This window comes from Buceros rhinoceros, unplaced genomic scaffold (genome assembly GCF_000710305.1).
Source record: "Buceros rhinoceros silvestris isolate BGI_N320 unplaced genomic scaffold, ASM71030v1 scaffold14223, whole genome shotgun sequence".
Lineage (NCBI taxonomy): Eukaryota > Metazoa > Chordata > Aves > Bucerotiformes > Bucerotidae > Buceros > Buceros rhinoceros.
In genome coordinates, this window is record NW_010403251.1 from 548 (window position 1) to 13182 (window position 12635).

The window sequence follows — 12635 nt, forward strand, 5'->3', positions numbered from 1 at the left end:
AGTAGGCACAGTTTTTGCAGTTAGTACAGGCTGATGTGTCTTCAATCTGTGACACACCTAATGTCGGATAAATTTGCTTCTGAAAAAAAAAATGCTTCTTCTGGGAAACTATTAGTTCCAGAAAATGCAGAGGGGAAATATTTATAGAAGGTGAGAAAATATTTTGGGTTCCATACAGAGTGAATAGTGAATAACTCAGTCAAGTAAGTGGAAAAGTTTTAAAAGGAAAATATCTATGAAGAGATAAGCTACCTGGTAAATTTTTTTATGCTAGACAGTAAATCAGCAACATATATGCTAAAGATAAATTTTCATTTCAGAATTATTCTAAATCAGGATCTTAAAAATTTGGCCTTGAGAATGCAATTTATTCCATCTGTACATATAGTACTAGACTGTAGGTTAAAAAAAAAATGCTGCAAGTGTTCCCCCATCAGGCTGCCTTTGTTCTCTTCTATTTCTATTCGGACACACTATCATCACTCTTAATCTGGTGAAGTAATTTTTGAAATCTTGGTTTAAAATCAGGTATTTTACAATTCCCCCATATCATCATAAATCATGAATGTTTGGGTTTGTATTTCATTGCAGCGGAAAACAGATGTGCCACTTCAAATGCAGTAACATGCACAAAGTGCCTTGCTTTGGGTCCAGAGTGTGGATGGTGTGCTCAAGAGGTATGTAATTTTTCTATTTACATTTGACTTTCTATTTTAGCTGCTTCTGATCTTTATAAAGATAAAAGACTTTTGAACTGTGAAAATTATAGTGAGAAATAGCAAGAAAATCTTTACATGACCCCTGGAGACAGAACCTGAGAAATCATGTGAAATGTATTTTGTTTCCAAAGGAGAAAACATCATCTTTTATTTGGAAAATTGCAGTAATTTTAAATAAAGTGAGAACTTTTTAATGCATTCCATCTGCTTTGTAGACAGCTTTGGCAGACTTATAATAGCTTTGAGAGTTCAACAGTTGTTGGCTTCAAAAGCAAAATTACTTACAGTAATTTATATTAAGTTCTCATTATATCTCAGAGCAAGTCTCTACATACATGCCTATTGCATTTAGCAAAAGATTTTACTAGTAGTGGAGTTAACTGTGACTTCACCATATATTATGACCTCATCACAGATGGAAAAAAATTATACTTATTTTGACACTTGAAACTCTGAGTTCTGAGACTTATCACAGAAGATAAACCTTAGGTAGCAAGATTATTCTGAAGTTGTTGTTGCTTTGTGTACTTTAAGAATATGGAAATTTCCGGTTTTCTTTGACAGGAAGAAAACGAGTTGATTACATGATTTCAAGTAAGGCTGGACCATTTTAAGCACATCAGAGGAGCGAGGTTTTGAAAAATGTCACTGACAATTACAAGCTCGTATGCTCTTGAAGGTCGCATGCAAATTATCTGTAGTGGCTTTCAGGTTAGCAGAGAAGGTAGATAAGTTCCTAGGGAGTGTAAGGCACTGATGTAACTTTATCTGAGATACCGTGTCTTGGAATGATTAACTTAATCTGCAACCGGTATATGGATAAGTACTTCAAGAATGAATACAGGCATGGAGGACTTGTTTTCGAAGAGGAGCCTTAAGGCATGTGCAGATGGCACAATGGATTACAATGTGGAGTGGTCCATTATCGTGGCCTGATGTTCTCTCTTACAAAGGACACTTCTGTGTATTTATCACAGAGCAGCACTTGCTAGCTTTCCAGTACTATGGAAGTGCAAGTCGGTTTTCTAACAAGATTTGCCCAGGTTTCACTTCTGTTCTGCCTCTCTTACTTCACTTTCCAGGTCAATCCTGAGAGCTGTTCAGGATTGTCAAACCTTCTTAGACCGTGCTTTTTGGTTCACCTAAGCACACTATCCATGGTTTTAGTCGAATGGCAAAACCCGTATTAATGCAGGTAGAAATTTCCCAGAGTAAAGTTACCAGAGCAGTTTTCAGCTTAGCATGCCTGCTTCATCTAATCCATATTTTTAAAGAGAAAATCAGCCCTGAGGAGCACTTGAGATGCTTTGACTTTATAGCTCCACAAGTAAACTTCAGAAAATGCTACATCCGTCAGTCGTTTCTGATAGCAATGAGTTGCTAAGTTCTTTCTATATTTAAAAATCTATCTTTATGAAATTTATATATACCAAAAAGGGTACATAAACAGCAGTAACCTTAAAAATTACTCTCTGTTGTCTACATTAAAGAAGGTTATGGAAAAATGTATCAAAGGTAGAATACAAAAGTTAGCTGGAACTTGGAAAATGAGACACATGACTCTCAAGTCTTATTCTTCAGGGGCTTTCTCTGGTCTTTTCAGGGTCTGGATGACTGTTTATTCTCTAATACACAGTTGGCTGCATGCACTTTCTGATTGTTTATTTTCCCCATCTGCCTCTGAAATATCAGGATCTGTCCATTGTTTGGTTCTCCAGCTGTGGTTGCGATGGGCCAATACTTTGAAAGAGTACAAAGGATCTTGTATTTTTTCCCTCGCATGACCAGGATCATGTTAATCATCAGATTTGTGGTCAGGAAGGGATTTTGCATTGGATCATGTTGGCATCAATTTTGGCAACTTTGTCCTTTCCCTGCAACAAAGGATGAGCTGCTTCTGAGATCATCCTACTAATAATCACTTTTCTGTTGTTACAGGGGCTTTTTTATGTTGGTGACATCTTAAACTGTCCAGTCCTGTAGTACATAGCTTTCCCTTTCTGGGGACTGAAATTAGATAGTCCAGCTAGTCTTTGGATTTGGTGTAGGGTGTGGAGTAATACTTGAATAACTGTGTTTCAAAAAAAACCAAATTCAGTATAGATAAAACTAAAGGTCATTTCTGCTGCCACTTTTAAATACTAGCTCGAGTAACATTAGCAGTGGATTCCTCTGAAAGCTGTCCTGTTTTGATGTCATGTGAATGGCACTTTCTTACTATAACTAACTCATAGCATAGCACAGAATGTTTTTAGTGACTCAGGGCAGTACATAATTTCATTTTTCTCCTAAGTCAGTGTGCTGTGATTGTGCAAGATCCTCTTTCTCATATAAAAGTTTTGTCCTTTGTAGAAAAAAGTAATTGAGGCAATTATGTTTAACTTCTAATTTAAATATTTTGTCATTGGCCTTATTAAAACCATGTGGCTTCCGTGAACTCATTTTACAACTTATGCAATTATAGTAGCATATTTTATTGTTTCAAAGACTATTATGTTGTTTTTCTCTTTCCTTTGAAGATATGACGTTTGGTTTTTCAGCCTAGATTGTTTTATATTTTGTCTCTTATAAAACAGGATTTCATGGCCGACGCAACACAGAAGGGACGCTGTGACACTGTTTTCAACCTAATGAAAAGAGGCTGCCAATCAGATTTTTTAGAAAATCCCACAGTTCATGTCACAATACCTAGTGACCATGAAACAAATACACAAGTGACACCAGGAAAAGTTTCAGTCCAGCTGCGTCCAGGTTGGTTGTCTCTTACTCACTGATATTATAGTCAATATAACTAAATACAATCCTATTACGTACAGTTATTTTGTGAGGAAGGGACTGGAATAATTATTTTTAAGAACAATGCTGTAATATTATATTGTAGGACTATGTTGGTGTTGCTCCCATATTCAAGTACGGTCTTCAGCAAGCAGTGTTCCTGTCAAACACAGCTGAATGTCAGAATAAAGCAGTAATAAGTAGAAAAGGAATTTTAGATGGTCTTTGTTGTTTTCTATTTCGGTTTCTTGATTCTTTAGCCACTTACTCAAATAGTTTTCCCTTACACGTGTAGCAACTGTATTCCTTACTGAAAGTAAATCAAGTTAGAATTCCTAAATTCATCATTTGATAAGCTGCTTGAATATTTGGTTACTTTTAAGTGCATTGACTAGACAACTACAAAGACACCAAAGCCAGTGTGTAAGAAAAGACTGGATTCCTAAAGGAGACTTAGGTATTCACTGCCTGACATTTCACTTATAAAATGTGATGTGTCTGGCCCTAATAGAATCTACAATTCCCTTTATGGATCTGAGATTTTCTAGTATAACTGTATTCGCCCTTAGATGAACTTGGGTTAAGTCCGTGTATGTTCTTGGTCTCTAAAATATCTGTAGCCAACAGCAGAAGTGGAAAGTGATATAAAGGGAGGCAGGGTATGTTTTATATCATAAAATTTAATTTATTTCTTTCTTGTGCAAATGAGAGCTGGTGAAAGAAATATGTTTTTTAAAAGGGCTCAGTCTTTGGCAGAAAAACATTAAGTGAACTGGAAAAGTATCTTATTGATCACCACTATACAAAACTTAATTTTCTATCAACTATAAGAGAAAGAGGAAGGATCTGCACGAGTGTAAAGCACAAAGGAACTCTGGGTTTCCATCTTTTTAATAATAAAAATGAGAAAGTAACATCATTTCCTCTGCTTTCCCCACTCTCCTTCCGAAGAAATGACTGATGTTCTGCTTTGTGCTGGGAAGTGGTCTCAGGAACTGAGCTAGCTCTAGATGTGTCTGTCATCACATTTATTTCCAAAGGAATACTGAATTCATAGAAAAAAACTTTCTAAAATTTAGTTTAATGAACCTTTTTGCCAGTAAATAGTGAAGTTAAGTTTGGAGTTCCATATGTTTTGTTGAAGTTCTTGCATCAGGGAGGCAGGAAACTGAAATTCCAAGGGCTCCAGAGGAATAGCTCTTGATATATAGACATCTTGCCCGTGTTTTATGTTCCAGGCAAATACACAAGATATACAGCTATAGTTCTGCCTCAAAACAGAAATTCGATACAGTATAATAATGCAGACAAAGACAGTTTTGTTTTGTACTGGTTTGGTTTATTTTTTTTTCTATGTTTACATACACCCAACTATAAGGCTTTATGCAGAAAAACCCGAAAACTCGGCATCTCACTATATGCACACTGGAGACCTTCAAGGGTCATTTACAAAAAGTAATTCAATTTACATTGGCAAAGAGGAAGTGCATAAATTACAGCATACTGAAAACCTGTTTTCTTCCTGCAAGACCTGATACAGACAGATCCTGACATTTTCAGATGGATTATGTTCAGGCCATTGGAAGAAAGTACTTTGCACGTTTAACTTCTCTGGGTCAGATCTTTGTTACCTGTACTTTAATTATGGTATCTAGCAATGTCACAAGCACTGGTAAATGTCATGAATAGAGAAGTCATGTTTCAGGTGGGATTTCTTTTAGTGAATCTGTTCCTGAATATGTTTAGATAGCTTTTCTTGAAAACTTGCTTATCTATTCTATAACATCTCCCACCTATCCTTTGTTGTATCTTCACTGCATTGTACTGAATTATACTGAATTATTATTTAGATTCTAGACTCATCACATGAAGATCCTACTCCCTCCTTTCTTCTGTAAGCTTACACTTTGGGTGACATAAAATAATGAACAATTTGAAGTCATACATTACTGTACCTTCACTGCCCGTACTCCAGTCACTTCACTTTTTTTGCTGGCAACACAGAGTATTAGTCAAGCAAAAGTGTGAGGACTATTTTTAGTGGCTTCCAAAGCATTAACATTTTTATTACATAGAAGAACGTGATGTGGTTCTGCAGGAGAGACAGTTATTTGTCATCCTGAGAACAAGAGTTCTGTGTTGTATATGCCAAAAGATTGATTTTATATGTGTGTGTGTATATATATATATAACCATCTTTTTTTAAAATATATATTGATCTTACTGAGTTTTCTCATCAAATCTTTGGAAATAGATTAGTATGAACTTGAAGCATAATTTATGTGAGTTTTTCAGGCTGTGCTGATTTTATGGTACACATGTAGTTATAGACTTATGACAAACTATTTGCAAGATGCACTTACCTACTGAGTAGTGTCAACCTTGAAGTGACTGACCTCAATTTGTATGCAGATCTGTGTCCTTTGTGAGTCATAACTGCTTTTTAGTATAATGCCAAAGGGATTGCATAACCAGGAATTAAAAAAGAAAACGGGGAGAAGTCACATTTTTACAATAAACTGCAGAGTGCTCCTGCAAGAAAAAAGCAATCAAGACATTATACAAAGAGCCCCTTTATGGCTTATTTTTTAAATGGTGCTTCAAGGTTTCATTTACTCTTGGGAGGTTTTCTTGTTTGTTTTCCTGTTTACTGACACAAACAACTTTGTGCTGAGGTTGCTGAAAAAAAAAAATATCTTTAGGAGTGTCCGTTCAAAAAAAGTAAATAAACTTATTTCTTTCCTTTGAATCAGGAAGTGAAGCAAACTTTATGTTAAAAGTTCGTCCTCTAGAGAAATACCCTGTGGATCTTTATTATTTAGTTGATGTCTCAGCCTCTATGCACAACAATATAGAAAAACTAAATTCCGTTGGATTAGCTTTATCTAAAAAGATGGCGAATATTTCTCTCGATTTTCGACTTGGATTTGGATCCTATGTGGATAAAACTGTGTCTCCCTATATTAGCATTCATCCAGGTAGAATCCATAACCAATGCAGGTATGTAGTCTTTGTATGCTACTGTAACACTGAGATATTATTTAATTACACAGATATGCATTATGCATATTTATTTTAAAAGCTCTTCAGAATCTTTCTTTGTTTCATAATACGTTGGTTCTCCAGCAAGGTTTCTAAGAAAATGCTGAAAAGTATTATACAATGATTGCTTCTGAATTATCTGGTGAGTGATTTCACAAAAACTGTTTCTGTGTCAGAAAAAAATGTGCTATATTTTCTTTAGAAAAACAAGCCAAACAACATGCTGCTTTGGTATATTGGAACAAGTTTTGCATTTAATTTTGTAGTCAACTGTTGTGTTACTAGTTATTTTGGATATATAGATTCAGCACAAAGTTTTGTACTTTCTATCCTAGGACTTCTCTTCTGGTGTGTAGTTGCATATTCATTAACTCTTTTCTTAAAACTCTGCTTTTGTCGACATGATGCAGTTTCTTTCAGCTCATTTAATGAACAAAAGCAATCCTCTGATCTAATTCCACAGCTGTAATATAAATGAACTCCCATTTTAAATAAGAAAGGTGTTCTGGCTTGCATTTCTTTTTTCATGCTGTCTTTTATACCTTGCATTCAACTCTTACATAAACTGAGGGATCACTTCCAAAACCCTCAGGAGAACAAGATTATTCACAACAAATTCAAATCTGTATAAACCATAATACTTGGAAAAGTTAATATTAACTGTTCTCACCTTCTTGCTTGTTATTAGCTTTCCTGGGAGGACAGGATCCAAAGTTCTGTGAAGTCCATAAGTATCATTTTTTATTTTGGTGGTTTTTTAATTGGGCACTAGTACTGAAATTCATTAGATAAGATATAAATACCTATGTATAAAGCAGTCATCTAGAACGTCTATATAGTGAGTGGATATCAATTAGCACTTCTAGGACACGACTCGTTTTTCGTAAAAGTAGACAGCTACAGAGCTATGAATCCTTACAGTGCTAGTTTCTCGTCATTGAGTGTAACTTGAGTTGATGGTGGACAGGTTATAGTCTGGATGCCTGTACTTGTATGCAACAGAAGTTGAGTGGAAACCTGCTCAGCATCCCTGAATCAGATGAGCACTTCAGCTTGCGCCATAAATGGCACTGCTGTAAATAGGTCGCAGAGCCACAACCTGTGCTGAAGCATTACCTTACTTATGTCAAACTTCATACTTTCTCTCTTACACATAATTTCAAAAAATATTACTTACAACTAAGATGTTACTGAAAATGGAGTTTCCCACCCCTTTAATGAGGTTACTGTTGCTAATCTCGACCTTAATTTTATCTACATTTACTTATTACTAGTGGATGTAGGAACTTAAATTTTATTTTAGTTTTGTTACAGCAGCCTCTGTATTGAGCTATTGAAGGATCTCAGTGTTGTGGTGTAATAGGCTCTTCTCAGGAAAATGAAAAACAAAGCTGTACCACTCCAAAGACATTCCAAAAGGGATCATATACTCTCTCAGATCATACCATCATTCACGTTGTGGGGTTTTTTGTTCTGTACAGAAACACTACATATGTACTGTTACTCTATTAGCTGTTATGTTAAACACATTTCTAAAAAATACCAGAAAAATGCATTTTTCATAGTAAATTAGAATTCATTCCTACTGAACTTAATCTCATATGAAGTTATTCCACTTTCTTTAAGTATTTATTTTACTGTGCATCTGTATGTCTTCATTGCTAACAGGATTTTATACATTAATGGGGATCAATATTTGCATCTCCTTCAAATGGAAAATACGGAATGTGTTAGACTTTTGTTTTGTTTTGTTTTTGTGCAGTGATTACAATTTAGATTGTATGCCTCCTCATGGTTATATTCATGTGCTATCCCTGACGGACAATATAGCAGAATTCAGAAATGCAGTCAATAAACAGAAAATTTCGGGGAATATCGATACACCTGAAGGGGGTTTTGATGCAATGCTCCAAGCAGCTGTGTGCCAGGTAAGGTGCTTATTCACAAAAGACTAAATGGTAATTCAGACACCCATATGTATGTATGTATGTATGTATGTATATAGGTACAACAGTGCCCAAGGTTCCTAAATTAAAAATGTCGGTTCTGGGCCTGATAATGGTAAGATTTCTTCCTTCTTTTCTATTATTTCTCCCTTAACTATACATTAGGAGATCATAACTATACAAAGGAGATAATAAGGAAATGTTTTTCAGTATTGATGTTCTTCACTTCTGGCTTTAACCAGCCTGACCTACATAGGATGGATGATGAAAGCAACTACTTCTTGCTTGCACAGACACATGTATTAATTTCAGTCAGTTATAAAATGTTTCAAAAATTAGAGCTTTCCTTGTGTTCCTAAGTGAAGATATACCATTTGATATTTCTTCTGCTTATGAATGTGTTTGAAAACTGAAAGATCAGATATCTTCTTGTGTAGATAAGAAAAACAAATGTACTTCAAGGTTATCTTAGCTTTTAAAGAATTTATATTTAAAAATAATACAAATTTACTAAAAATTATCTTTCATGTATTGGTGAAAGTTCATCGCCATCTCTCCCGTGCAGAAAGGGATGGAGAAGACCTGCATCAATAGTTCCCAAGCTATGACCATGTTAGATAATAAGAATTTGTTTGCTCTAAAGGGCTAGTTTACATGTTATTTTTCTTCTATGTGTAATACTGCAATAGAAATTTTGCAAGTTGGCTGCTAATCATGGGTTAGCTAATTATGGGTTTTGCTAATGCTCTGCAAGATACTCTTTCTGGTCTTCTTGAAGAAAGTAAGTCAACTCCTTTCCAAATCATGGGCGTGGTGTGATTCTCATCTCCTGGGACGATGCCAGGACAATTCTTTTATCTTGTCCATCTTCACATTCTTTATTTTTTTGGAGCAGTAGAATGAGTCAAGGACAAAAAAAGTAACCCAAACATTCTAAAAATGAACAGTTTGGCCCAATTTTATTTTTGAACTTTGATGAGTTGCAAAACAGGTAAGTAAAAGCCACTCTTCATAGACACTGTGATCGCAACTGTTACAAAAAATTATTCTGGAGCTTTGGAAAAATTCCTTAAAAGTCAGTGTTTCTCACTAGACACATTCCACACTTATGACATGTGACCTCTAGAATAATACATGCTTCCAAAAACAATAGAGTGGAAACATTCATGAGAATGTGGAGGCTTTCTTGCTAACCAAATTATAAACCAAAATGGATGAGAACAATGTGCAATTCATAGCAACCATCATGAGCTATAATTTATATTAATGTGCACTCATTTTGCCTACAGTAGAACTTTGTAACTTGCTCTGTCTTGCTTTAACCAATACATCCCTGTTGCAAGCAGTAGCAGGTTAGGACATGAAGCTACTTTAAAAATTTGGTTGCTATGACGTGTAGCTAGGAGTCTTGAGATGACAAAGTGAAATGATGGAGTCTTGGGAGCAAGAAGTTTCTATGGTGTTGGAGGAGAATTTGGGATTATTTAAGATATAGATATGTTTAGGAATAAAACTTAAAATAACGCTTCTTTAAGGGAATTTTCTCTAGGATTATCTGAGGGAGGCTGATGCCTAACATATAAGCTGGAAAAGACACCTCTGTATTTATTAGCCTGCTATTATGAGATTCTTGATCCCCATTCAGAGCTAGCAGGGAATGAGCCTGAGAAGGGAACTAAATCCCTCTGTGCAAAGTAAAGTAGGGATGGTGGAGTATCAGTCACAAAGCCTGGCTGAGTACATGGACTGTATTGCAGATACATGTTTCACAGGAGATGAAAGTGTTAAGGGAAATGGTAGAGATGAGACAGCATTGTAGGAAGGAGGAAAAAGGAGGAAAAATTGGATTAGTAAAGAAGCACATGGAATAATCGGGAGGGGTAATAATGAAAAAGAATATGAGGTGATTCATGTGTGCCTCTAAAGTTTGATTTAAACCAGCCATTTATTCCTTGCAGGGAAATGAATGTTATGGAAATAAAAATTGGCACCTAAACCAGTTTAGATACCTAACCCAGCCCTGCTATGTCCTTCATATCACTGAATTCCCAAAACACATTGAATTCACCTTTGTGGATACCGCTTTGCTGTTAATCCTGTAAGATGTTGAATAGATGTTGTATTTTGCTGCATAATAAGACATTTCTCAATTTGCTAGTGCATGAAGGCATTCAAACTATTATTGATTTGTTAATCATATGCCCATGTCCTTTCTGGCAAGCCATGTAGGAAAAGGAAATTATAGAATTATAAGAATATAAAGTAAGTAAGTATAAAGTCAAAACAGAAGGTGGGAAAAGCCAATATGAATTAATGCATATTTAATGGTTGTAATGGTTTTTTGGATCCCCAAGAATTCTACAAATGTTATGCATTTGCATTTGTATGTAATAGTGAAACACGTGGTTTGGCAGCTGTTACCCAAGCGCACTACATAGTGCATAACTTGTATATATTTTGAGAGATCGTTAAGCAAAGAAAGTGGTGAGTGAATCTCTGACTTGGCAGTGCTAGTTTTCAGACGTGGGATATGATACATATTTCCACACAAAATGCTTTAAATAGCCTGGTTTAAACTCAGTGCTGCTAAGTGGGGTAATATCTGAAAGTACACTTTCACATTCGTTTTTCATTTTGTTGTTTTAGTAAATAGGCAATTACTGCTTTCTTATGCTTAATTTTGTTTTCTTTTTAGAGCCATATTGGATGGCGTAAAGAAGCAAAGCGACTGCTTCTTGTGATGACAGATCAAACTTCCCATCTGGCCCTTGATAGCAAATTAGCAGGGATTGTAATTCCCCATGACGGAAACTGTCATTTGAAAGATAACGTGTACGTCAAAGCTACAAGTATGGTAAGGTATATGTCATAGATTCTGCCTTCAGAGAAGCAGTGTAAAACTGCGTAAAGGAGTTTTCTAAATTGCTGTCAAAGTATTGCTTTTATTGCAGTTACTGGAATGGCATTTTTCCAGGTAGGCAAGATGTGAAATGAAGTATCAATTACCTGAAAATATAGGAATTGTTTTTGTCTGGGACACAGCAGAGGAGAATGTATTACTGGGTTTGGTGTGGTTTTTTACTGCCATTTCATAGTGATGAGCAATTCTTACATACGTATGTAAGAATTGCACGATCCTGCTAATGAGACAAAGGTAATTGTCATGCTTCCTGGTCACAAGATGCGTTAGTTGCATTGATTGGTAAAACACCATATGTACAGCAGCAGTGAGCTGAATCAGCCATGATGGACTGGGAAATATTCTTGTATCCCAAAGCTTTGCTGTGGTAACTTAGCACTAAGTACATTCAAATCTCACGGTGTAAAGCCAATGAGTGGTAATACATACGTGTGCAAAAAACTGCATCAAATGCACTACAGCAAAATAATCACCTTCAGCAGATATTTTTAGCTTTCAGAATGATTTCTTCAGGAATGTATGACGTAGTCATGAGTGACTGAAGAAAGGATTTTTTTTTCCTAAGATCCTTAGTTTTTAATTGCTTTGGCTGTTTTCTTGAATAAATATGGAACATTTATTTAAGAAACATAAATCACTACTTAATTGCCGCGTAGTCTCCAGAAAACAGAAATATGAACTGTGGGATCATTAGAGCACATTACAGTTTTATTCTTAGTGCTAGCTGCACTTAGCTGCAGTACATAGCCTGTGCTCAGCCCAAGCCAGCAATGTGCTAGTGAAGTCAGTGAGGGCTGCACGTAGGTTGGACTAGACCTGAATTCAATCCCAGCAACTGGGTGTTTACAAGGATGGTGAGGCAGCAGGAAGCAGCCACTGTATGCTGTGTGATCATGAAATGTGGGAGGTTTCCAGGAATCAGTGGGTGTTCGGGACCTTGTGGAGTGGAGGAGGTGAATGAGCGTGTGCTAACAGGAAGGTTGTTTGGATTTCCGATTATCTGATGTTCTTGCTTTCATATACTCCCTCTTCACCTCTTGGGTATTCCCTCACATGTCAGGATTATTTATTTCTCACCAGCCAGTCTGTTCAGTTTCCGTGTTTCTACAGTGCCCCTGGGATAAAAACAACCCCTTCCTTTATTCTACTTAAACTGAATAATACCAAAAATTTCCTTTCCCAAAGCAGAGCATACTTACAGGTTATGATGTCCCTACCTCTATTACTTCCCTG

The 12635-nt window shown here is 36.0% G+C and overlaps 1 protein-coding gene across 1 annotated transcript in view; it reads left to right on the forward strand.

The window, feature by feature from the left end:
- Nucleotides 1–597: 597 nt before the first annotated feature.
- The window catches only part of ITGB8 (integrin, beta 8), a 27993-nt gene continuing 15955 nt past the window's right edge, over nt 598–12635 (forward strand). Inside the window, exons 1-5 of the mRNA XM_010132954.1 lie at nt 598–677; nt 3296–3470; nt 6248–6494; nt 8299–8464; nt 11178–11336. Of these exons, the coding sequence (XP_010131256.1) occupies nt 3302–3470; nt 6248–6494; nt 8299–8464; nt 11178–11336 (741 nt within the window). The 5' untranslated portion in view covers nt 598–677; nt 3296–3301. The remainder of the gene's footprint in view (nt 678–3295; nt 3471–6247; nt 6495–8298; nt 8465–11177; nt 11337–12635) is intronic.